Source organism: Nycticebus coucang, chromosome 14 (assembly GCF_027406575.1).
Source record: "Nycticebus coucang isolate mNycCou1 chromosome 14, mNycCou1.pri, whole genome shotgun sequence".
Taxonomy (NCBI): Eukaryota; Metazoa; Chordata; class Mammalia; order Primates; family Lorisidae; genus Nycticebus; species Nycticebus coucang.
Genome location: NC_069793.1, coordinates 19,467,242 through 19,492,972, shown reverse-complemented (window position 1 = coordinate 19,492,972; position 25,731 = coordinate 19,467,242). Strand labels below are relative to the sequence as shown.

Genomic DNA, 25,731 nt, shown 5'->3' with positions numbered 1-25,731 from the left:
ACAGGCTTTGTCCTGAGGAGTCTCACAGCCCAGTGGGACACTTGAGTGAACAATGGTAATATCACATTAGATTCACAACAATGGAGGCCAGCATGCAGTGTCCTGTGGGCACATAGGGGTGGCAACTGCTCCAGCCTGGAAGTTCAGGGAAGACTTCCTGGAGGAAGAAACATGTGAGCTGAGAGAGGAGAGTTAAGAAGCTGAAAATCTCCCCATCCATCAGGGAAGACCTGTTGAGGGGGCTGTGAGATGGAATTCCCTGACTTTGGATTTGGTTCAATTCAGGCTTTAGCATAAAAGCTGGAAGAATGGAAATAACTCAGCTTCCTCACCAACTTATAGGATAGTGGTTGGTAAAGGCTTATCGAGATGTCAGTGTTCCAAGGAACACTATTTTCTGTTCAGGACAATTTGCTGTAAACCCCTACCTTGAGCGTTTGAGAAAACTGAGAGTAGGTTGCAGATGTCTCTTTAAAAGAGGAGGGATGTTTCCTCGAGCCACACCCTCTTCTCATTAATATTAAATTATCGTGAATATTGATGTGGGGGCGTGGCGCCTTGGCCGGCAGTGCTAACCAGCCAGGGGTTCCCAGTTTCGCTCAGAGGAAAGTGACAGAAGCGGTGCAGTGGGAGACGCAGAGACAGCGGAGCTGCCAGCAGCCACCCAGTCTCGGGGGAGCGCTTAGCTCCCCCGCCCCCGTCTCCAACCCTGTCCGGGGGGCTCCCCAAGCCCTCAGCCCCACCTCCCGGTTCCCCATGGAAGCCAGTTGTGCCCCGGGAGGAGCAGCAGGAGGAGGAGTCGGCTAAATGCCCACCGTGCGCCCCGGGCCCCTAAGCCCAGCCTGTGCGGCTCCGCTGCCCTAAGGCCCCCGCGCCCCCTACGCCCCCCACCCGAGGCCGCGCCTCCGCCCGCCCCTCCCGCGGGGCTGCGCCCCGGACCTGCCCCCCGCCCGCTTGCCGGCGCTCAGACAGGAGCTCTGGGCTGGGCGCGCCGCCGCCCTGGAGTGAGGGAAGCCCAGTCGAAGGGGGTCCCGGGTGCCGGCCGCGATGGACGCGGTTTTGGAACCCTTCCCGGCCGACAGGCTGTTCCCCGGATCCAGCTTCCTGGACTTGGGGGATCTGAACGAGTCGGATTTCCTCAACAATGCGGTAAGATAAAGGGTCTCCGTTCCCATTCCACCACTCAGCACCTCTCTTCGGCACCCCTCTTCGCGGCGCATATGGGCCCCCAGAACGACCAGACCACACATCATTGGGCAACAGCGGGGAAGGGGGCTCGGTGCAGGGTCTCCTGGAGGGACATGTGCTTAGAGCTCTAAGCTTGGCGACTGGGTTCCTCGACACCTCCCTTAGACCTCGAACTGGACCTGCGTCTCCGAGCTTGAGCCAGTGCGCGCCCCTCGTGAAGGCTCAATCCGTGGATACATTGGCCTTCATCTTTTAGGGGAAAGGGACTTCGAGGCATTGGGGCCATCCGATCCTTGGATATGAGTTCAAGAGACACAGTGCCCCCGCCAACGTCTTCTAGCCGTCTCCCACCCACTCGAGGGTTTCAGGACCAGATTGGGGGAAAGTGGCAGCGCCCTTTCCTGTGCCCCCTTTGGGCCTCAGTGGCTCCGACGCTGAATGTCCGCTGGGGGGCGCAAAGGGGAGTGTTCTGAGGACCAGAGACCCGACGCCCCTGGGGGGTTGAGCCAAACCGGGTTCTGATACAGTCCCAGAAATTAAGGGTGCTTGCCCTGGCCGCCGTAGGGGCTCAGGTCCGAGTCCCCCCAGGGGGCCTGAAGCTCAGGAGGTCAAGGCAGTACAGGGAGATCTCTGGGGAAGAGGGAGACCTTTCTGCCCAGCGCTGTGTCTCTAGGTCGCTGCCCTCTCTCTCTCTGCCCCTCATGTCTCCCTGACTTTCTACATCTCCCTCTCCCCATGTCTTCCTGCTCTGTCTCTGGACTTGTCTCTCTTTCTTTTTCTTTCTCTTCCCCTCCCTCCCTAAGGAAACGTGGCTTCTCTCTTCTTCCCTCCCTCCCTCTCTCAGGCTCAGCCCTAAGGCTTTGATGGGGGAGGAGCAGGGCTCAGAACTGGAGAAAATATTTGGGTTCAGAAGGGCCTGCCAAGATGAAATGTGGACTGCTTGGGGAACCTCGTGGGTACCCCCTCTTCAGGGAGCCACCAATTATGCATGCAGGCCCTAAACCCCACATACACATATCTACACACTTACCCTGTGGCCAAGCATTTGAGGGTCTCTACCTCTTGGGACTAAGATAAACTTGGCCAGGCAAGTGCCATATCCTTAGAGGACTTGAGCATCTTGAACTTCCACCTGAACTGTCCCAAGACACTAGATTGATGGTGGGGAAACAAGACATGGGACAGGAGCCTAAGTCAGGGAGGCAAGGGAGTGAGGTCTCCCTGTTTTCCATCAGGATCACCCTGTACCTGGTCATCTTGCACTCTGAGGAAGGCTCTTCATTCCAGAGGGAGCACAATTCTGCACATAGGCCAAGGGGAGAGGGCTTGTACTGGCAATGGAGAGACCTCAGTTCTAGTCCTGGCTTTGCTTCTCCTATGAGCTTGGGCTGTGACAACAACTCTCCTGTCGGGGCCTCAGTTTCTTTGTCTATAAAATGGAAAATGGTTGGATCAAGTCTTTCTAAGAATGGTTCTGGCATAGATCCTAGAGATAAACCTAGCAAGGATCTGGGGATCTGCATACCCATCTTGGAGTTGGTAAAAGATGCTGGTCAGATGCAAAGGGATTTGTCAAACCTCAACGTCAAAAGGGGTAGTAGGGCCCCCCTAGGAGCTTCCCTCTGTCCTTGGCAGCTCTGAGTTGGACTTTCTTCTGAATGAACTCTGCCGCCTGCAGACTCTTCCTGCTGCTCCATTCAGCCCTGCATCCCCAGCTGCTCATCTGGGCCTTGGTCCAACACAGGAAAGGAGGCATGAACAGACAGTGGTGTCCAGCACTGGGACACCGAGTGTGTGGGGGGGGAAGCCCTTATGAAGAGCCGCCTGACCTCAGGCCCCTGCAAGGCCAGGTGAGGTAGGGGGAGAGGAAAGTGTGTCTAAGGGGGGAGAGGAGAGAGAGAACTCCTGAACTGGAACTCAGGAAATGTGGGTTCTGGCTGAGTTTCTGCCACCAGCAAGCAGGGCAAATCAGACAAATAACTTTTCTTCCTTTGGGCCTTGGTTTCCTCATCTGAAAAATAGGGATATTAGAACCTTTCCCATAGCATTACTGTAGACATTTAGTGAGAAAATTAAAGATTAACATAGCTCAATGCTTTGCATATCAGAATCGATGATTAGCTTAATTCAGAGACTAGATGGGGTGGTAAGGAGAACCATCCAGCTAGGAGTTAGTTGCTGTGTGACCGTGAGCAAGTTACTTTCCTACTCTGGGGCCTCCATTTCCATGTCTAAGGTCCTTTTCAGCTGGGATCCCATACTGACCCCACTCTCAGCTCCCTCTTCATCCTGCATGAGGATAGAAAAATATTTCCAGGGTTAAGGATGAGTAGGGATGACATCTGTGTGCTTCTTCATCTGGAAAATGGGGAGAAGGATATTCACCATCCTTAAAAATCCAGATATAGGCTGGGTGCAGTGGCTCACACTGGTAATCCCAGCATTTTGGGAAGCCAAAGTGGAAGGATCACTTGAGGCCAGGAGGTGGAGACCAACTTGGGCAATATAGTAAGACCCTATCTCTACAAAAAAATTTCAAAAGCATATTAGCCGGGAGTGGTGGCATGCATGCACTTGTAGTCCCAGCTACTCTGGAGGATGAGGTGGGAGGATGCTTGAGCCCAGGAGCTGGAGGTTACAGTGAGCTATGATCTGCCATTGAACTCCAGCCTGGGTGACAGAACAAGACCCTATCTCTGAAACAAATTTTAGAAGTCCAGACACAAGCCATAAAGTCACAGAGAAAACGTGCTCTGTTGTTCTATGCAAAAAGCAAAATGTATGTGCACTCTGAATACAACTATGTAAGAAATGAGCATTCACTAGGACAGAGACTGGAGACTTGAGTGTTTAGAGGTGGTTACAGTGCTTTACTTTGTTTCTTCTGTGAGGATACCTTCAGGTTGTTGCCATCTTGTTTATGAGCTTTTCAGAGATACCCCTCAGAAGAGGCTGCCCTTCCTGCCAGATGTGGGCTCTTCTCCCTGCTTCTCCCCCACTCTCCCACAGTTCCTGATGTGGTTGCCCTTGAGCTCTCTTCCTTTGTACCCAGCAATCCCTCAAGCCCTTGGTATGAATGAGAAGGGATATGAGCCCCAACAACTGTAATAAAGGGGCAGAGGGAGAGAAAGTCATGTCTCTGCAGACACTAAGTCCGCACACTCTTACCTCCTTCCTCCAGCTAAGTAGAAGGAACCACTCTGCCTTCCTCTAGAGGGAAATGGCTTGGGATCCCAGAGAAGCCCCAGCTGGGAGGGTGGGGGAGGAGAAGAAGGAAGAAGAGTTCTGTTGTCTCATAGGGGAGCAGCAGGAAGCTGCAAGGATGTTTGCCCAGCACACACTCATTCACCTCCCAGCAGCTGGAGAGGCCAGGTGTGGAAATGACAGGGACTCTGGACGCACCCAAGGGAAGCAGGCTAGGGGGGCTAAACCTGATCACTGCTCCCCAGGCCCCCAGCCTGGCTTCTCTTGAGCTAACAGGGCAAGCAGAAAGCTATAGCCACCCCCAGCCTTTGAGAGATTTAAGGAGATTAGAGAAATATGTGTGTGTTTGGGTGTTCCTATGCCTGTGGGTGGGCCTTAACACGTCCTTAAAAGGGACGTGTGTATGTGTGTGTGTGTGTGTGTGTGTGTGTGTGTTTCTGTTTAAATTCTCACCAACCGGAAAAAGAGGACAGAAAGGACAAGGCACTCTGGTCTCAGCAGAATCCACTAGAAAAGATCTAATGAAGAAAAACTAAGGAAGGAGCCCAAATCTCAGGGAGCTTGTTCTGAAAGGGAACCTCCCAAAATACCTGCTCCCCCACCAAACCATGGAGTTTGTTTTAGGCAGAGGTTGTTTTCTTTTTGTTTTTGCTTCCCCCACTGTTGAGAGAACAAGCTCTCCTCCGAGGGAAAGGGCTTTACCTGTCTTGTTCACTGCACTATCCCCAGTGCCCAGCACAGTGCTTGGCACAGAGTAGACCTCACAAACCATTGCTGAATGAATGAAAGAAAGAAGGCCAGGCCAGACCGCACAGTTTTTAGAGAAGAGGGTATTTAAGCCCGTCAGCTCCCAGCCATCAGGGTCCTGCAGCCCACACTGTCTCTGAGGTTCAGAAAGACAAGAGCATGTCCTCAATGAGTTGTCATTGCCTTGAGCCGTCCCCATACTGTGGCTCAGGCCCCTGCAGCCCCGGGTCTAGGATGGTTTATAGCTGGCTAACACACAGGAAATTTGAACTTGTGGCTCAGGCCTTACCCCAGAGCACTGGCTCTAGGGCAGTAGTTCACAATCTGGGTCAAGACCCACAGGAACTGTATTAAAGAGCCAGGGCATTAGGAAGGTTGAGAACCACTGCTTTGGTTGAGAGGGTTAAAGGGCCACAGCATTCGGAAGGTTGAGAACCAAAGCCTTTTCCAATGCTGCCTCAGAGCCTTTGTACATGCTATTCCTGCCATCCGGAATGCTTTCCCTCCAGTTCTCTCCCTCTCAGCCTTCTGGTCCCAGCTCATGTCACCTCTTTAGAGAAGCCTCCCCAACCACCTGAAGTGGGACCCCCACCCTATTATTTTCTGTTTCAGTCCTTTGATTTCTTCATATCTCTGCACCCAGTTTATAAAATTGAACCAATCGAATAACTGAACCAATTGAATAATTGAACCAATAAGATAACTGTCTGTTTCCTCCATGAGAAAGTGAGTTGCATGAGAACAGAGACTAATCAGTTTTATGCGTTGCCAAAACTAGTACCATGCCACAAAATGGGTGCTCAACATAGTAAAGCGCTACCATAATGCAATAAGCCACCCTAAAATCTCCAATTATGGAAAGTAGTAGAGTTATATTTTTATAGAATCAATGAAAAATGATCATTTTCAAGTGGTTTGTCTTATCACAAAAAAGCAGGCAGGTAAAAGCTATGAAACTGGGCGGTGCCTGTGGCTCAGTGAGTAGGGCACCGGCCCCATATGCCGAGGGTGGCGGGTTCAAACCTAGCCCCGGCCAAACTGCAACAAAAAGAAAAAATAGCCGGGCGTTGTGGCGGGCGCCTGTAGTCCCAGCTGCTCGGGAGGCTGAGGCAAGAGAATCGTGTAAGCCCAAGAGTTAGAGGTTGCTGTGACGCCACGGCACTCTACCCGAGGGTGGTACAGTGAGACTCTGTCTCTACAAAAAAAAAAAACTGTGAAACTTTGCTGCCTGCAGCAAATCAAACTGAGAAAGCTCTGCAAGAGCACTAGGCACTCACTTCTTTGTTTTCTTTTTCCTGTTTTCTTTTTTTTTGTCACCCTTGGTAGAATGCTGTGGTGTCATAGATCATAGCAACCTCAAACTCTTGGACCCAGCTAGTTTTTCTATTTTTAGTAGAAACAGGGGTCTCACTCTTGCTCAGGCTAGTCTCAAACTCCTGAACTTAAGCAGTCCACCTGCCACAGCCTCCCAGAGTGCTAGGATTACAGGTGTGAGCCACCACACCCAGCCAGTCACTTCTTTATCAATCCCACAAAGATAAGAGTTTTACCCACTTCTATTTGAGATGGGTCCTGAGCACAGGACAGAAGCCAAGTCTTGATATTGTAGGGCTCTGGATAGGATGTGGGATCCTGTCCAAAGATCCAAGTCCATATTGTAGTGGACTTTGCTCTATTTTAAGGACTTATTATATTTGTAGAGAAAATTATTTTAGGCTAGGGCAGTCTGTACAAGAGAATGGGGAAATTATGAAAAAAAAAAAAAGGTAAAACCACACCTAAGAGTTCAAGAAGTTCTGGCCTGGCTAGCCCTGAAAGTGGTGGGGACACTGAGTCCCACAGAAGTGCTCTCTGCACCCTGATCTGTTGTGAAGTCCTTCCAGCTTCCCTCAGCCAGCTGGGGGTTCCCTTGCTCATTCACTCATATGCATGTCCATTCCTTTAACAACTGGGCACTGAAGGAGCACCTGTGCTGGTGCCAGGGTTACCTGGATGAAGAAGATACACCTGGCCCTCCGGTCACACACAGCCAAGTGAGAGAGACGGAGAGGGAAACAGATAGTATCAACACCCTGGTGGGCATCATGATAGAGCAGAGCATGGGAGGAAGCTGAGCCAAGCTAGAATAGGTCATGAAAGTTTTCTCTGCAGCCTCCTCCCCAATTTCCCCCATCCCTAGAGGGAAAGGAGTTATCAGAAGGCATTTCATCAGGGAGTTCTGAGGCTGAGTCCCTTTTATTGAGCATGAATAAGCATGATTTCCTGGTGCAGATGAGATAACTGAGACAACCTAGGAAGGAGAGAGATGTGTGCACACTGTTGAAGGGTTGAGTCCTGTAGAGGAAGTCAAGGAGGGGAGCTGCTGTTCTGGTTGGAGCTTTGCCCTCTAGAGCAAGGAAAATTTGGAATCCTGAATATCAATCAGAGGGGCCCTGCCTTCAGCCTTCCCCACTCTCATCCTTAGGGCACCCTGGATACCTAAAGCTTTAGGGGCAGAGCCAGATGCTCTGGACAGGATCCCACATCCCATCCAGAGCCCTCTCATATTCATCCCAAGATACTGCTTCCCAGCCCTTACAGGGACTTGGACCTTTGCTCTTAGCAGGTCCCAGGACTCCCAAGGAGGGTCTATGTCTCCCAGCCACTGTGCTGGGCGAGAGAAGATAAAGGTCTCCTCTGCTTTGTGTCTTCTCCTCCCCCATAATATGTACCTCCTGCAAGTCCTGGTACCAAGGCTGTCCCAGAGCATCTCTCTCTGGACCTGGCTTGCCCTTGAACCTCCCTCGAGAAACCAGCTCCAGATGCTGGAGAACAGGCTGTTCTTCTGCAGTTCTCAGCACTCCAGGGGGCAGGATAGAGGAGGAAGATTTGGGTGGAGTTAAGTCAAGACCGTGAGCATTGCTCTGGCTGGAACTTCATGTAACCTCCTTGACCAGGCCAGGGGAAGAGTAAATGGCAGAACAATGAACGAGGATTGGGGAAACTGTAGGGCTGCAGGGCTGGGAGTGTACAGTTCAGAAAAGGCAGGACGTAGCCCAAAACTTTGACACTGGAAGGAACTATGTCAAAGGTATCAACTTCCTTGGAATGTCAAAGATCCTGATCCCCACAGCCTGGACACACCACATGGTCTTCAAGCCAACTTTATAGTAAGAGCAATAATGGGTTTCCCTGCTGCCGGGTCCAGTGTGCCTCCTCCCCTAGCTCTCCTGGGTCAGAGCCCTCACTGCCTCTTTCTGGCCCTTGGCTCAGGGCCCAGAATCCATTTCACCCATCACAAAGAGGCTGACACATATGGCCTGGGATGTGTGGTCCGACATAACAACTGGACGGCAGCAGCCACTTCTCCCTCCTCCCCTTCCAAAAGAATAACAGAGTGAAAGCAGCAGTGGCATCAGGCAGGCTCCTTGGGCCTTCACGGAGAGCCAGGGGACAGCTTTCAGCAGTGAAGAGGGGGCTCACTTTGAAGCCTCTGCCCATGGGTTCCCTTCTGTCTGGAATGACCTCACCCCTAATCCTCATTTCACTAACATACTGTTTTGCTCTTGGGCAAATCACATCCCTTTCTGGAGTGTTAGTCTCCTCATTGCTGAATTAGACTGAGTTCCTTGAGGCAAGAGAGTGCCAGTTAATTATTTTGGCTATTCTCTGGGTGTAGCTGTAGTGACTGAGTCCCCAGGAAATGTTTATTTACTGGACAGATGGATGATTGGATGATAGAAGGAAGGAAAGGAAGGATGCAAGCAAGCCGAGGGATGGAGGGAGGAAGAAGGGGATAATAGACGACTGAACCATGAGTGGATAAATAGTGGGAAAAAGCTCACTTCCACACTTTTTGTTTTGAGTGTCCTCCTTTTTTTTATTTTTGAGAAAGATGATGAGCACCTGTAATCCCAGCTACTTGGGAGACTGAGGCAAGAGGATCACTTTAGTCCAAGGGTTTGAGGTTGCTGTGAGCTATGGCCTCACAGCACTCTACAGTGGGCGACAAATGAGACTCTGTCTCAAAAAAAAAGAATATATATATAATGCATATCTATAAATTATAAATTCTTTTTTTTTTTTTTTTTTGTAGAGACAGAGTCTCACTTTACTGCCCTCGGTAGAGTGCCGTGGCGTCACATGGCTCACAGCAACCTCCAGCTCTTGGGCTTATGTGATTCTCTTGCCTCAGCCTCCCGAGCAACTGGGACTACAGGCGCCCACCACAACGCCCGGCTATTTTTTTGTTGTTGCAGTTCGGCCGGGGCTGGGTTTGAACCCACCACCCTCGGTATATGGGGCCGGCGCCCTACTCACTGAGCCACAGGCGCCGCCCTATAAATTATAAATTCTAATAAACTGGACAACTAAGAACTCACTACCTAGCTTAAGAAACAGACCCAGTTCTGAATATCTTGGTCTCTCCAAACCACAGGGGTTTGGGGAAGAGATTATCTGTAGACCCTGTATCACTCATGCTGGGCAGATTCTGAACAGAAAGTCTTGAGACCGGGTGTCAACCGCTAGGCCCAACCTGAGCAGACATGTCAGATAGCAGATAACGGGACAAGCACAGCTGAGCCCTGCCTGAGAGGAGTGGCTTTAGCATAGCACAGACCAGGGATCCAGTCCTAACTCTTACCACTTGTCATCAATTTGAGCTTGGGCAAGTGCTTTAACCTCTTCAAGTTCATTCTTCTCACCCATGGAGTAGGTAGGGATAATGGTAAAACCTAGAGTTCTTATGAGGATTCAATTAGAAATTCTTGCAGAGGGCCTGCCACAGAAGCAATATCTCTGCTCCTGTTTTTATTCTGACTGTTGTTGTCATTGCCTGTAAGGAAGATCCTCTGCATGAGACAGCCCTTGGAGGAACCTCCTGCCTTGTCCTGCCCTGCTGAGCCCTGATCACGGGAATTTTATTTTTCTCTCAGTCTCACCTCTCTGGAAATAGAAGGTTCTTTCCTTTGGGTAAAGCCAAATAACTTCAGTCCCCTTCTCTCTGGCCATCAGGAAAAAAATAGCCAGGGCAGGAACAAAATCAGGGCCTTGGGTATGACACCAGTGAATACAGTGGGAGGGTCCACATTTTTTGTGTGTGTGTGTTTTTTTTTTTTTTTGGCCGGGACTGGGTTTGAACCCACCACCTCCGGCATATGGGACCGGCGCCCTATCCTTGAGCCACAGACGCCGCCCATGGGGTCCACATTTTTTTGTAGCCCTGTATTACATGCTGGGATGGGGCAGCAGGCTCATTCCTTCAGCAACCAGTGTTGTTATGGGTGCCTAAGAACATGAGCTATGTAATCACAGCTTGGGTTCAAGTCCCGGTTCAACAACTTGCTAACTGAATGAACTTGGGCAAACTATGTAATTTCTCTGTGCCTCAGCTTCTTATCTATAAAGTGAGAGCACTAACATTATCCTCGGGGCGGCACCTGTGGCTCAAGGAGTAGGGCACCGGTCCCATATGCCGGAGGTGGCGGGTTCAAACCCAGCCCCGGCCAAAAACCAAAAAAAAAGAAAAAAAACATTATCCTCTTTATCTTCTGAAGCTTAATGAGATACTACATGCAAGGAACTAGAAGAGTGGATGGCACATAAACAGTAGCTATTATTATTATCATTACTATTGGGCATAGTATATATTATTAGGTACTGTGTGATGACCTACAGAGGATTCAAGGATAAAATCTGTTCTAGGTCCTATACCAAGAATGTTGAAGTTTAGGAGGAGAGATGGATCCCACTGTGCATAATGAGAGTTCAAGGCATATTAACCAGTGACCTAACAGCCTGTAAGTGCTGTGGTGGTACAGAGAAGGAGAGGACTCTTCCAAGCTATGTGGTCAGGGAAGGCTTCCTGGAGAAAATAGCATTTGAGTTGGGCCTTCAAGGATGGGAAGAGGCTCAGCACTTGTAGCTCAAGCAGCTAAGGCACCAGCCACAACACCAGAGCTGGCGGGTTCGAATCCAACCCAGGCCTGCCAAACAGCAATGACAACTATGACCAAAAAATAGCCAGGCGTTGTGGCGGGTGCCTGTAGTCCCAGCTACTTGGGAGGTTGAGGCAAGAGAATCGCTTAAGCCTAGGAGTTGGAGGTTGCTATGAGCTATGATGCCACAGCACTCTACCAAGGGTGACAGCTTGAGGCTCTGTCTCAAAATAAATAAATAAAGGATGGGGAGACTTAGAAGGAAAAGGTAAAGGACAAAGGCATGCCAGGCATGGGGATAGTATAAGCAAAATTTCTGTGGCAATAAAGCTCACAGCAGGTTTAAGGAAAACGGACTGCTCAGTCCAACTAGGCAAGAGGAAAATGAGGAGGCTTCAGCTGTAGTGGTGAGTTGAGATCTATTTATGACAGACTGGAATACCATGCTAGGGAGCTAGGAGTTTTTTCAGCAGGCAGGAGGGAGTTAATGATAGCTCTCAGCTGGATAAGGTAGTGTCTGTCCCTAGCTCCTCTGAACTGTCTGGGGGGGTGGGGGGAGGTCTAGAGTCCCTTAGGAAGATCTCAGCTATCAGCCTGTCCGGAAGATCAGGGACTCTCCTCCAAGGGAAAGAGACTTACGTGGGCCCTCCCTAAGCCCAGGGCTGCCTGAGGCAACAGCTGACCCCAGGTCCCTTCTCTCCTCTGACTTCCATCCCTTGCCCTGATGTGACTCTCGTGCTGGTCCGGGAGTACCAGTTCAATTCTGGCTCTTTCATCCCCAGCACTGAGGCCAGGCTGGTCTAGGGAGGCCCAAGGCAACTCCGCCCTTGCAGAGGGACAGTCTGTTCTTCAGGGCTGGGAACTCCAACCTGAACCATGTCCTGCCTCTTGGCCCAACCCCAGGACCCTAATGGGTTTCCCCAACCCCTACAATAGCTCAGAACCCTCCACCATCAGATAAAGCATGTCCCTATTAACCCCAGCTGCCCAGAAGGACCTGAACCCTTCTCCTCAGCCCAGCTCAGCATGTTACCCCATTCCTCTGCCTTCCCACCATCAGCTGGGACAAGATGCCCAGAGCCCCTCTCACCATCCTCTTGGAGAGGAGGCCCAGACCTGCCCTCTGCCGCCCCAAAGCCCTCACCCCTTTCTCTCCAGGGCTGCAAATCAGTTCCACATTTGGGATCTGGCATGCACTATCTGCTCAGAGCCCTCCCTCCCAGTTAGCGCCCATCTCCCTCCACCCCACACGTCAGCCATGGGGTCTGCAGTAGGGGAAGGGCTCCTGCCTCTCACAACCCCTTCAGAGGACAGACAGGAGGCTGCACTGTGGCAAGGTACCAGCGGCACAACGGACAGGAGGCCGTCCTAGAAAGAGATGAAAGAAGTGCAGGGTATGGGGTGGAGGCTGAGTTTGAGCAGGCCTTTGAGGGGATGAAGGCTTGGGGGGGTGGTGAGGGAAGGAGCGAGGTAGTTCCCAGCTCAGCACATTCCTGAGACATCTGGACGTGCTGGAAGGGCCCCAGCTGGCCAGCACGGGCTGTGGCTCCAGCTTCTCCACTCTGTGATGTCAGGACCCAGCACTCCCCTTCTCTTCTCAGAGTCTCACTCGCCTCAGGTCCACTTAAGGCTGAGTGCTGGGGTCTCCTCCCAGATCTCTCACCCTCAGTGAGCAGGAAAGAGGTCGCTGGGTGATGGAGGAAAATGTCAGCTGCTATGGAGGTGGGCCTGGGCTCTGCAGGAGGAGACAGACACTGAAGACCCAGGGGTTTGCCCATCTGATTGGCTCAAGAAAATTGTTCCTTTAGGTGGCTGCCAGCCTCTCCCTTCCCCTTGGAGATAGAGACAAATGAATGAGTCTGGAAGTATCTGCTTACCTTGAGCTGTGTGAATCTGGGCAAATCCCCTCCCATTCCAGCTCTCACTTTTCCTTGTCTGCAATAATAATAATGATAATGATAATAGCTACATTTAATGAGAGCCTTCTATATGCCCTGCATTGTGTAAAGCAATTTATAAATGTTATCTCATTTAATCCTCACAGCAACCTGGGGGGGTACTCCCGTTTTACAGTTGAGACTGACGCTCAGAGAGATTAAGTGACTTTCCTGAAGGCTACACAATATATAGCAAAGCCAGGATTCGACCCAGGCCTGTCTGTCTCCCTCACTTGTAACCACTGAACTACACTGCTTCTGCAAATAAGAGGAGGTGGACCTAATGAAGCCAAAATTCCTTTCAGCTCCAAAAGTGTCATGATTTCTTTTGGCCACCATGGGTCTCTTCAAGAAGGGTAAGGGCAGCTATTAGTCACACATGGGTGGGGGAGGAGGGCAGAGGCAGCTGGCTTTGAAGCATCGGGTGGGTCAGGAGTCTTTGGAGGCCCTGAGAGGTCTAGACCCCAGGGGTTGGAGTCAAAGCCTGATTCCCATCTGAGCCCAGGGGTCCCACACACCTTCCCTGAAAGAAGAGAGTAAATAAGGAGAATACCATTCCTTCCAAAAATAAAACCTAAGGACAATTCAGACAGGCTGGGACCGCTGAAGAAGCCAGAGCTGAATGCTGTGTGCACTGAGCAAAGGGAAGAGGCCAGGGGAATTCTCGCCAGAGCGAGGCAGTAGGCTCCAGCCAGGCAGGGCCTTCCAGCTGGCCAGGGCCCAGGAGCGCAGCTCTGGCTGGTTGGCCACTGGGTTCCATTTATACCCTTAAGCCTGACCTAAGCCTGGGAGCAGCTCCTCCAGCACTGAGTAGGGTCAGTGTTCCCCAGGTACATAGTCTGGCTGGGGCTTAAGAACCAAAAGATCTGAGAAGAATATCCTGGAGAATGGGTACAGTGGCCTCACTAGGGAGGAGCTTAGGGAAGGAGTCCAGGCGCATGGAAATTCTGCCTGGAGCAGAAGCAAGCTGGCATCCGAGCTGAATTTAGGACAGTCATTCCTGGAGGCTCTGCTGCAGAGAAAAGGGCCTCAGTCCATTAGCTCACTCACATACTCCTTCATTCACCCACTCAGTCAGTCACTCTGCAAATATCTGAGTGCCTACTGTGTGCCGGGACTGATGCTAGGCTTTGGAGCTATGGGCAAGAATATAGAGGCAACACGGCTGAATGGTTTCAAGCTACACCATGGAACTTGGCCTCTATCCTAAGGGCAGTAGGAAGTCTTCAATGGCTATTGAGCAGGAAAATGACATAGACACTTCTGGGTTTTGGAAGATCCTTCTGGGTGCAAGGTGGAAGATGTCCTGGAGAGGGATCAGAGTTCAAGACTTAGAACTACCTTCATAATAGAGGTAGACACACCACTAGCCAGAAAGCCTTCTACGACCAGGCATTAGGCCCTGTTCATCACCTTACAGGCACACCTTAGGTGCTCAGTAAATACTAAATGAATGCATGAATGATAAATAAATGAATGTGACTGGATGCTCTTATTCTCCAGAAGCCCCCAGTGCCAGCCCTGGCACTTGGTTTCCAGTGTCCTAAGCTGTCCTACAGGGATCCTCTGGCCACTACCTGTGGACCAACATCTCTAGCAGCCAGACCATGAGCTGCTGTGCCCTTGGTGGTGCCAGACATAGCTAATTCCATTCCAGAGCGGCAGCATTCTCTGCCATCTCTTCCTCTTGCCCAGACACTGCCTGGCGCCTGCCCCAGGGTTGGGCCACAGCACAGGGGCCGGCTGGTCAGAAGATGCCAGGGGCTGGCCAGGAAACTGAGGGACCAGTGGCCTGACCAGGGGAGGGTTACCCGTGTCAGGAAGGGAAACTGAAGGGCCAGATTAAGAAAACTGGGGCTGCAGAAAATATACAAGATACATACCACACCTTCCCCAGGACCCTACTCTGTACAGAAGCAGCCTGTGACAGGCAGCAGCCTACCCTGTCTTCTTTCTCTTCCTTTCTCCAGAACACACTGGCACAGAAAGCTCAATCCCAGGCCAGGGGTAGTGGTTTATGCCTGTAATCCTAGAAATTTGGGAGGCTGAAAAGGGGGGATTGCTTGAGGCCAGGGGTTTGAGATCTGCCTAAGCAACATAGTAAGACTTGTCCATACAAAAATCAGCCAGGAATGGTGGCGTGTGCCACCAGGTACTCCAGAGGCTAAGGCAGGAGGATCACTTGAGCCCAGGAGTTGGAGGTTGCAGTGAACTATGATGATACCACTGCACCCTAGTCCAGGAAATAGAGTGAGGCTATGGCTCAAAAAGAAAAGAAAAGCTCAGTCTCCATGCTGGCCCCTCCTCCAGTCCCTGTCTCAATGTCTCAGCCCCGTGCAAGCCCAGGGCTTCCAAATCTCCCTCACTGGGGCTCATATGACTCAGTCATCTCAGGCACATGGCTTGATGAAGTCAACATTTAGTTCTGTGGTCGTGTGAGATGTTTGTGTTTGTATGAGACTGTGCATGACCATTTGAGCCCAAGTCTGGAGCAACTGCATGTGTGTGTGCGTGTGTGTGCGAATGAATCAGTGTGTCTGATCACACCTGATGAGTGTGTCCTCGTCAGGTTCTGCCTGTGTCAGTCTACATGAGCCTGTGAGGGTGTGTCAGTGTGACAGCCTCTGTGTAAGGCTGTACACAGAATTGTCTGAATGTGTCAATAGGTGTGCATATCTTTCACTGCCGTGTCAGAGAGGTAATCTTGCCCTGTGTAAGAAGAAACCTTTCAGCCTATGTCTGTGTAGCATGTGCACACGCATGCACGCACACACAGAAGCATTTCTGCTTATTTGGACTTGGGCTCTGAGCGGGGGGTGGGGTGGGGGGGAATATGAAACCTCAGCAGCCTCCTTCCCTAGGCCTGTGGAGAGCCGGAGATGAGGGTGAGGTTGGAGGTTGGAACAACGCACTCCCCTTAACACCCATGCCCTGCCAGGAAGGCTCAGGGAGGGGCTGGCTCCAGGGACCAGGAGAACTGCCTTCACTCCTTCCAGTCCCCAGAGGACTAATTCACTTCACCCTGCCCCTGCCACCCCCGCTTCAGTAGGGACATAGACTGCAACGGATAAGGAAAATGAGGCCCTGGAGGAGACACCCCCTGCCCCACCCAGCCCAGGTCTCAGAGCAGAGCTGGGTCTTGACCTGGGGACTCTGTAATGTGAGTCCAGTGTTCTTTTCCCCCTTCACGAGATGGCCTTAGAGTCTCTGGGAAGGCAAGTCCTGAGGCTCATAGGCCTCGGAAATACTAGATGGCAATCCTTAAGGACAGAAAAAGTGTGCTGCTAACGGAGACCCCAGGGCCCCCCACCGCTGTCTGCTCTCTCTTGACCCTACCCCCCTTCTGGGCACGGCAATGACTCAGACTGATAGCCCTTCATCTTGAAATGGGGGCAGTTTTCTAGTGACCACGAGGCAAGTAACTGTCCGGGAATGTATGGGTCAGTGTGTGTGTTGTGGGGGGAGGGAGGGTCCTGTGGGCCCAGCTTGCGGGGGAAGGAAAGGGAGAAATGTGAGAGGTCTCTCTCCTCCCATTCTCCCAGGGCTCACTGTCTCGGAAGGAATGTCCGGGCTCCGGATTCCCCCCACCCCTTATCCCACAGCTCAGCCCGGACCCACTCTGGTCTCCTCCCTCCTTTCTCCAAGCACAGACTGAACCAGCCTGGACTGGGGGAAGGGCAGAAGCCGGGGATCGGGGTGCAGACGCCGAGGAGCCAGGGGCCTGAGGAAAGGGGTGCGCTGAGGCCGCTTTGGGTCGGGAGAGACCCTTTTCCTCCACACCATCCTGGCAACAGGCCGCTGCGCCCCCAGAGACTGCCCCCTCTTTCTGCACTGAACCCAGGGAAGGACTTAGAGAGGAGGACAAGGGAATCCTGAGGCAGTCCTATCACCGCCCCGGAGTGTGCCCTCCCCGCCACCAGAGACAGAGACCCCGCAGCACCATCAAGGCGCCCTGTGATAGGATTATTCGAGGAGGGAGAAAGGAATTGAGTTGTAAGAGGCGCGAGGGGACTTAAGAATTGCGCCCGCCCTCCCTTGGAGTCGGGGACGTCGTTGGAGACCCTCCCTCTCCACTCCCCCAGCTCAGGGGCGGGACCAAGCTAAAGAGTCTTAGGACACCCTGGGAATGCCGGGCCATTTCTGCTGCTGTTGCAGACGCAGAAAGGGCCACAGGCCGGACCCAGCGCCCTTTGCGCTCCACTACAGCCGGGCAGTCCCGGCAATACAGAGACCCGCCTCCGCGCGAGCCCTGCACTCCTCGGGTGTCCACCCCGTCGCCCCCGGCAGCAGCTCGCAGCCTCTTCCTATTGGCCGAGATCTCACTAGCTTCCACCAATGAGCAGGCCTCATTCCGTCGAGGGCGGCCCCTAGAGCTCCCGGGTTAACCATTTGTGGGTCAAGCTGGGCACTCAGCACCCGCATCCTCTGAAATTAAAGGGTAGGAGCTGAGGCCCGGCTCCAAGAGGAGCTGCAGCCAAAAGGAGGGCTACACCGGTCTGAGAGCCGGCAAGTCCAGGACCTTTCCAAGAGAGTGGAGCCGCCGGCGGCTGCGCGTGGCAGCCGAGAAGGAGCTTATATTGGCACGACTGTAGGAAAAAGTCTTTAACGAGGAGGGAAACAAATCATAATATTTCCTTCTCTGGCTTCCTACCCCCGTTGCCTGGAAAGGCACCCCCGTAAAACGCTCACCCCCAGTAGAAACCTACCCCCTCAGAACGTTAATATATGACCCCTGCCCTCTTTGGACTGCCGGCAGCTGGCCTCCTTTGCCCCCATTTCCATCTGATAAATCTAAACCCGCACTTTTTGTTTGTGAACTGGAGGGAGGGCTGGGTGCACTGGGATGGGGAGGGATGGACAGAGAACCGTGCTGGAGCTGAGGAGGTCTGAGATCTCCAGAGCGGGTTTTTCAGGGACGCGGGGAGGTGGGTACAGAGAAAGGAGAGGCCAAGAAACTATTGCACATCCCAGTGCAGCCCCAGGGCTGCGGAGACCCCGCCCTCGACATCGCCCACTCACATCGTGACCCTGGGTAAATGACTTTCTCTCTCTGGACATGAGTTTTCTCATTAGCAAATGGGGGTCGGGGGACCATAAGCTTCCTCAGGTCCCTTCTCCTCTAAATTGATAGTATAACCATAACTGGGCAACTGAGAGGCCAGGCATCTGATGGAAGTGGGGCTACAAAGTTCTCCAAGGGGAGTCCCGGGTGGCAGTGTTCCCATGAAGGGGAGGTGGACCTGAGGGTGTCGGACGTGCCCATTGTCCACTGGCAAGGAGGAAGTCCTGAGCAAGAAGGACCCAGAATATATATGTGTCCTCCACCCCCACCCTGCCTGCCCCTTGGCCGCCCTCCCCTTCCACTTGGCTCCCACTGCTCTGGAAGCTCCATCCTGCTGGGCTTTGGCTGCTGTTTCTAGCAGGTGGGGTGGGGGCTGTTCACAAAAGGGAGCCAACTGAGCTCCCTTAGCAGTTTCCTGTGGGCACCCTAACAGGGTCTCTGAGAAGAACTTGATTCATCTGCCTGCAGCCAAGGCCTTCAGGGACCCCAGCCCAGACGGGAGGAAGTGTCTCTCCTCTCCCAGGCCTCCGAAGGGGCTTGGCAAACCCTTATCGCCTGAGAAGCAGCTGCTGGAGAAACCTTAGCATCTGACTCACCGGGCTCCCTCCTCCTCACAGCCTCCTCCCACTGGGCCCCTTACCAGACCTCTGAAAGACCCTAAGGGAAGATCCGGGAGGAAGCGCCCCCAGCTGGGCCAGCCTGAGCTCTGCCGAAGGTGTGGCTGGCAGAGCCCTGGGTTGTCTGGGTGGATGGCTGGAAGGCTTTCTACCCTGCAAATAGCTTCTATCTGGGATCACAGTTATTCTTAGGGACTTGTTCAACTGAGGCCTCTGAACTTCTGGTTCTGCCTCTGCATTAATGGCCAATTGATAGATTGATATCCTCTTGGGCACAAGGCCCTGTCCCTTCTCCATCAGTATTTTTAAACATCTGTCATGAGCCAGGGCTGGGACCCAGCAGGTGAACAAGGTACAGACCCTGCCCCAGAGAGTTGATAGTCTGGCAAACAAGCAATTACCACGCAAGGAAATATCTGCTGCAGTTGGGGAAGGACTGGGCAGTGAAAGATCGTGGATGATTCTCTGCTCAGTAGCTCCCTGGGCCTCAGTTTCCCTACCTGTCAAATGCAACTTCCTTATCTTGTTGGGTAACTGTGACAATTAAATGAAATGATGCATATGAGAACATTTTAGAAGGTTAAAATCACAACAAAAATGTAGGATGATGGTTATGATTTATGGCACACTGGGAAATGGGAACAGTCCCCTTGTCAATGGGGTTCTGAGCTCATTTTGTCCTGGTTCTCTGATCAGGCTTCAGAAGGGAGGCCAAATCACCTCCGCCCACCCCATTGTTTCTAAGCTCAGCTAAGGTCCAGAGTTTAGAGGCAGTAGTTTTCTTTCTTTCTTTCTTTCTTTTTTTTTTGAGACAGAGTCTCACTTTATCGCCCTCGATAGAGTGCTGTAGGGTCACAGCTCACAGCAACCTCCAACTCCTGGGCTCAGGCAATTCTCTTGCCTTAGCCTCCAGAGCACTGGGACTACAGGTGCCCACCACAATGCCTGGCTTTTTTTTTGTTGCAATTTGGTCATGGCCAGGCTCGAAAACACCATCCTTGGTATATGGGGCCAGCACCCTACATAATGAGCCCCAGACGCTGCCCAGAGGCAGCAGATTTCATAATAACAATAGTGAACCATAATCAGGCACTCAAAATACTCACTGTTCTAAGTGTTTTCTATGTGCAGTATTTACTCATTTTATCCTCATAAGCCTATGAGGTGAGTACTACGCACCTAAGAAATATTCAGTTCACATGACATACCGTGAGTTAGAAACTATTACTTCCCCCTTACAGATGAGGAAACTGAGGCACAGAGAAGTTAAGTAACTCAGCAAGTAATAAAGCTAGGAGTCAAAAACAATCTATGTAACTCCAGAACTTGTGCTTATTCCCTGTTCCCTGTGACGGACTCATGTGACCAAAAACTTTATTCTCAGAAGGCTTCTCTGGGGCGGCGCCTGTGGCTCAGTGGGTAGGGCGCCGATCCCATATACCGAGGGTGGCTGGTTCAAACCCGGCCCCGGCCAAACTGCAATCAAAAAATAGCCGGGCGTTGTGGCGGGCGCCTGTGGTCCCAGCTACTCGGGAGGCTGAGGCAGGAGAATCGCCTAAGCCCTGGAGTTGGAGGTTGCTGTGAGCCGTGTGATGCCATAGCACTCTACCAAGGGCGATAAGGTGAGACTCTGTCTCTACAAAAAAAAAAAAAAAAAAGAAGGCTTCTCTGCTCACCCTGTCTACATTGAGGCTCCTAAGATTCCAGGCCAGAAAGAGCCAAGTCCTTAATCACTCACCAGGTGGAGTTCCAGGGCTTAAAACACCCCCATCCCAACCCCTCTCTTGCAATTCACCAGCAAATTCACAATGAATGAACAATGATAACATTTCTTTACACACTTAGAATTTTTCAGAGGGGAAAAAATAACTTACAAGCACCCTACTATATGTCAACTACTGGGGTGCTTTATTAATGATAAGCAGTAGTGTTTGTTGGATAATTACTATGTGCCAGGGACTGTTCTAAGTGCTTTACTTGTTTAATCCTCACAAGAATCTTAGCAAATAGGAACTGTTATCAGCTCCACTGTACAGAAGAGGAAATGAAACAGAGAAGTTAATTAACTTTCCCCAAATCACGGAGACCAAGATTTTTCAGACTTTCATTTGCTAATAAATGTATGTTACATTATTACCAAGTACACACATGATATGTGCACATATGTAACCGAGATAAAAAAAAATTGCCAGGTATTTAAATTAATCATGTGCAGTGCACGCTGATATTTTCTATTCTGCTTTTTTCTGTTTTATTTTTACTTAAATTCTGGTCATGACCCACTAAATTGATTCCATAACCCATTAATGAGTCACCACTCATAGTTTGAACAGCACTGAGTCATAGCCAGAAGTATCACGGCCAGGATTTGAACCTAAGTAATATGGCTCCAAATCCTAATCTCTTGGTATAAAGAATGGCTCAGAAAGGGAAGACACATTGGGCGGCGCCTGTGGCTCAGTGAGTAGGGTGCTGGCCTCATATACCAAGGGTGGCGGGTTCGAACCTGGCCCCAGCCAAACTGCAACAAAAAATAGCCAGGCGTTGTGGTGGTCCCAGCTATTCAGGAGGCTGAGGCAAGAGAATTGCTTAAGCCCAACAGCTGGAGGTTGCTGTGAGCTGTGACACCACAGCTCTCTACTGAGGGTGACAAAGTGAGACTCTGTCTCCTAAAAAAAAGAAAAAGAAAGGGAAGATACTGCAGACATGAGGACAGATGGGGACTGCGCTGATGAGGGGGCTGAGGCCTCATGAATCCCATCACCCTGCATCCCTCTCCACATCCCAGCAAAAGTTAATATGAAAGTCACTTACGTTGCCCTTAGAATAAATTTGCTGGCATCCACACACAATTGTTCTTTTTTTTTTCTTTTTCGTAGAGACAGAGTTTCACTTTATGGCCCTCGGTAGAGTGCCATGGCATCACACAGCTCACAGCAACCTCCAACTCCTGGGCTTAAGCGATTCTCTTGCCTCAGCCTCCCGAGTAGCTGGGACTACAGGCGCCCACCACAACGCCTAGCTATTTTTTGGTTGCAGTTCAGCCGGGGCCGGGTTTGAACCTGCCACCCTCTGTATATGGGGCCGGTGCCTTACCGACTGAGCCACAGGCACCACCCACACACAATTGTTCTTTTACTTACTTAGTCTTCGTATCAGTTCATGAAGAAAATAGAAATAGATTAAAGCAGCGTAAGTGATTTGGCCAGGAGCACAGAGCCCAGGGTCCTATTGCTCAATCCAGGGGAGTCTGACCCCATCCACAGCTCACCTTTGAGGGTACAGATGGTGAGAGTGTAGATCAGTGGTTCTCAACCTGCCTAGTGCTGCAGCCCTTTAACACAGTTCCTATAGGTCTTGACAGGAACCACTGTTGGTTGAGAACTGCTGGTGTAGATGGTGGGGTAGGGAAGAAATGTGATGATGTTGGTGATAGAAATTAGAAGAGGGGCTAGGCGCCTGTGACTCAGGCAGCTAAGGCACCAGCCACATACACCTGAGCTGGAGGGTTGGAATCCAGCCGAGGCCCGCCAAACAACAATGACAGCTGCAACCAAAAAAATAGCCTGGCATTGTGGAGGTGGAGGCAGGAGAATCGCTTGAGGCCAGGTGGAGGTTGCTGTGAGCTGTGATGCCACAGCACTCTACCCAGGGCGACAGCTTGAGGCTCTGTCTCAAAAAAAAAGAGAGAAAGAAAGAGAAGAAAAAATAATAAAATAAAATTTAAAAAAATAAATGAGAAGAGGCTCGGCGCCTATAGCTGAGCAGCTAAGGTGCCAGCCACATACACCAGAGCTGGCGGGTTCCAATCCAGCCCGGGCCTGCCAAACAACAATGACAAATACAACCAAAAAATAGCCGGGTGCTGTAGCGGGCACCTGTAGTCCCAGCTACTTGGGAGGCTGAGGGAAGAGAATTGCTTAAGCCCAAAAGTTTAAGGTTGCTTTGAGATGGGATGCCACAGCATTCTACCGAGGGTGACATAGTAAGACTCTGTCTCAAAAAAAAAAAAAAAAAGAAATGAGAAGAGCTGGTATCATTGTGATGTTGGTGATGACAGTGGTGGTGTTGATGGTATGGATGGGAGGTAGTGATAGGAGGTAGCAGGGACAGTGGTGGTGGTGGCAGGGGTGGGGTACTACCGCAGCTGCACCTCACCCCCTTCCCAAGCTAAGTGGAATCCCCTCTTCCCCTTCCCTAGCACTTTCCTGAGCACCTGGACCACTTCGGGGAGAACATGGAGGACTTCTCCAATGACCTATTCAGCAGTTTCTTTGATGACCCTGTGCTGGATGAGAAGAGCCCTCTGCTGGACATGGAACTGGACTCCCCTACTCCAGGCATTCAGGCTGAGCACAGCTACTCCCTGAGCGGTGACTCAGCGCCTCAGAGCCCCCTTGCGCCCATCAAAATGGAGGACACCACCCAAGGTAAGTGGTAGGGGGGCCCAGGGACAGCACAAGCCCTGGAGGCCCAGGAGGGGGGAAGCTTGGGAGTGGCAGAGTGGGCACCTACAGGCTAAGACTCCCAGGGGCTCCCAAAGAAGCTCCCACAAACCCCTCAGATGGTGCTGCTTGCACTTTTCTGTCTCCCTCAGATCAAACCCATACAAACACCTCTCAAAAGGGTGTTTTAACCACTGACCTGGAGCAATAGTTCACAAAGTATGATTCCCACACCAGCAGCATCACCTGGTAATTTCTTAGAAATGCACATTCTCAAGTTTTACTCCAGACCTGCCAAATCAGAACCCTGTGGACCAGCCCAGCCTTCTAGGTGATTCTGATGTAGGCTCAGGTTTAAGAACCACTGACTTAGAAGAAACCATGGGGGTAAATACATAATAAATGTAGACGAGTTACAAAGACTTTAGAACAGTGGTCCTCAACCTTCCTAATGCCGCAGCCCTTTAGTACAGTTCCTGTGGGTCGTGACCCACAGGTTGAGAACTGCTGCTCTAGAATCTTACCACTGCCTCACATTGTGATCTCCTCCAAGATGCCACCTGAGAGAGATTGAGGTTCTCTAAAGCTCCCCTCTTCTCTAACTCCTCCCTTTAAAGCAAAGGGCCCTCTGAGTCCTTCCGCTCAGGTAACCAGCATTCCAGACCACACCAATCTCCACCTAGAAGAGTTCCCTTTGGACATTTCTTCAAATACAGGTGACCTTGGCTCCGTGATTTTTTGGCTAGGTGACCACAGACACATCTCTTAACCTCTTCGAGTCTCCATATTTTCATCTACAAATAAGGATAATAATAAACATTTTCTATAGCATGCTCTAGTCTACAAATGGCCTTCATGTTAATTATCACATCTACTTCTAAAAACTGACAGGCAAGGTAAGAGTACTTTCATTGTGGCTCGGTGCCTATAGTTCAGCAGCTAGGGCACCAGACACATACACCAGATCTGGTGGGTTTGAACCCTAGCTGGATCTGCCAAACAACAATGACAACTACAACCAAAAAATAGCTAGGTATTCTGGCAGGTGCCAGTAGTCCCAGCTACTTGAGAGACTGAGGCAAGAGAATCACTTAAGCCCAAAAGTTTGAGATTGCTGTGAGCTGTGACGCCACAACACTCTACCAAGGGCAACATGGTGAGACTCTGTCTCAAAAAAAATAATAATAATACTTTTATCACAATCCCCATTTGGCCAATTAAAAAAAAAAAATGATACTTCGCAAAAGCTGAGCTTTCTAGGTCACACATGCAGTAGAATACAGAACAGAGACTTAACAGCAAGCCCCTGATTTTCAGCAGCACAACCTGCCACCACTACAATGGCCAGCCTCAAGAGGCAGCAGGGGCTACTGGATTGGGAACCATATAAGCTTTGATGTGAATCCGGTGCCTCTACTAACTGCTGGGTTGTTTGAGGCAAGTTGCTTAACCTCTCTGAGCTTCTATTTCCTCAATTATAACATGAAGATAATATGTACCTTGAGAGTTCTAGTCAGGATTTAAAAATATATATGCAAAGTACCCAGCTCAAGGCCCCGCATGTAATATATGTCCATAATTATTGGCTATTTTTATTGTACACATAAATGTCCTATTAATATTACTAGAAGCAAGAACCATGAACACCATTCTTGGTGTTCACCATCATGAACACCAATGATCTTGAGTGAGTGTCTTAATTTTCTCATCTATTAAATGGGGAGAAAGACAAGACCTGCTCCATAGAGTTGTTGGGAGGAATAAATGAGCTCATGTGTATCAAGGGCTCACTGCTATGTTCAACGTAAGGTGTGTGAGCTGCTTCTGAGGTCTTTGAGATTCCCTAAGATAGTCCTTTGCATCTCCCTCTCCCCACAAGGGCAGGGATACTTTCTGGATTTTAAGTGACTGTCTGGGTCCAATCCAAGCTTCTCACTGTACCCGGGCCTCAGCCAAGCCTCTCGGAGGCCCCACCCTGGGGAAGGGTAGGGGTGTAGGGTAGACCCCCCACCATTTCAGGTTCTCCATCCATCCCTGCTGGGCCTACCCAGAAACTCCTTGGTCACCCCAAGTCTATTTTTAAAGCAATTTGTCTGTGGGCCCTTTGCAGGGGGCAGCTTCCCGGAGGCCAGATGCCTGGCCCTGTAATTTGGGAAGATTGTGGGTATTCCTGGAGCCCAGGGACAGCCTGTGGTCCAGAGCTGGGGCACTTAGGCTCCCAGCTGGGTGGGGCCTGGCCTCTGAGGTGGGGTCAGGCAGCCGCTGACCCCTCTCCCCACCCACAGTGAACCCCAAAGTCCAGAGTCCCCACCAGCCCATCCCCTGCATGCTGACTCCCCACAGTCCCATCTTCCTGGCTGCTTCTCTGACTACCAGGCACTGGGACCACCATGAGCAGGGCTGAGTTAGGTAGGGGACTGGGGGTGAAAAAGGGATGAGGCTTGCCAGCCCTGCTGCCAAGTCAGGCCAGGAGGCCCACTAGGTGGGCAAGAGATGGAGTCAGGCCACAGCAAACCTAAGCCTCACCTCTCACCCCTCCTCTCTTCCCCCTCCGTCACCAGTCACCAGGTCCTATGGATGCTTCTTCTTTTTTTTTTTTTTTTTGAGACTCAA

At 51.2% G+C, this 25,731-nt stretch overlaps 1 protein-coding gene across 1 annotated transcript in view; it reads left to right on the top strand.

Annotated features, from left to right (window-relative positions):
• Positions 1-575: 575 nt before the first annotated feature.
• CREB3L1 (cAMP responsive element binding protein 3 like 1) overlaps positions 576-25,731 on the top strand; it is a 38,717-nt gene continuing 13,561 nt past the window's right edge. Inside the window, exons 1-2 of the mRNA XM_053560058.1 lie at positions 576-1,149; positions 22,875-23,103. Coding sequence (XP_053416033.1) covers positions 1,048-1,149; positions 22,875-23,103 — 331 coding nt within the window. The 5' untranslated portion in view covers positions 576-1,047. The remainder of the gene's footprint in view (positions 1,150-22,874; positions 23,104-25,731) is intronic.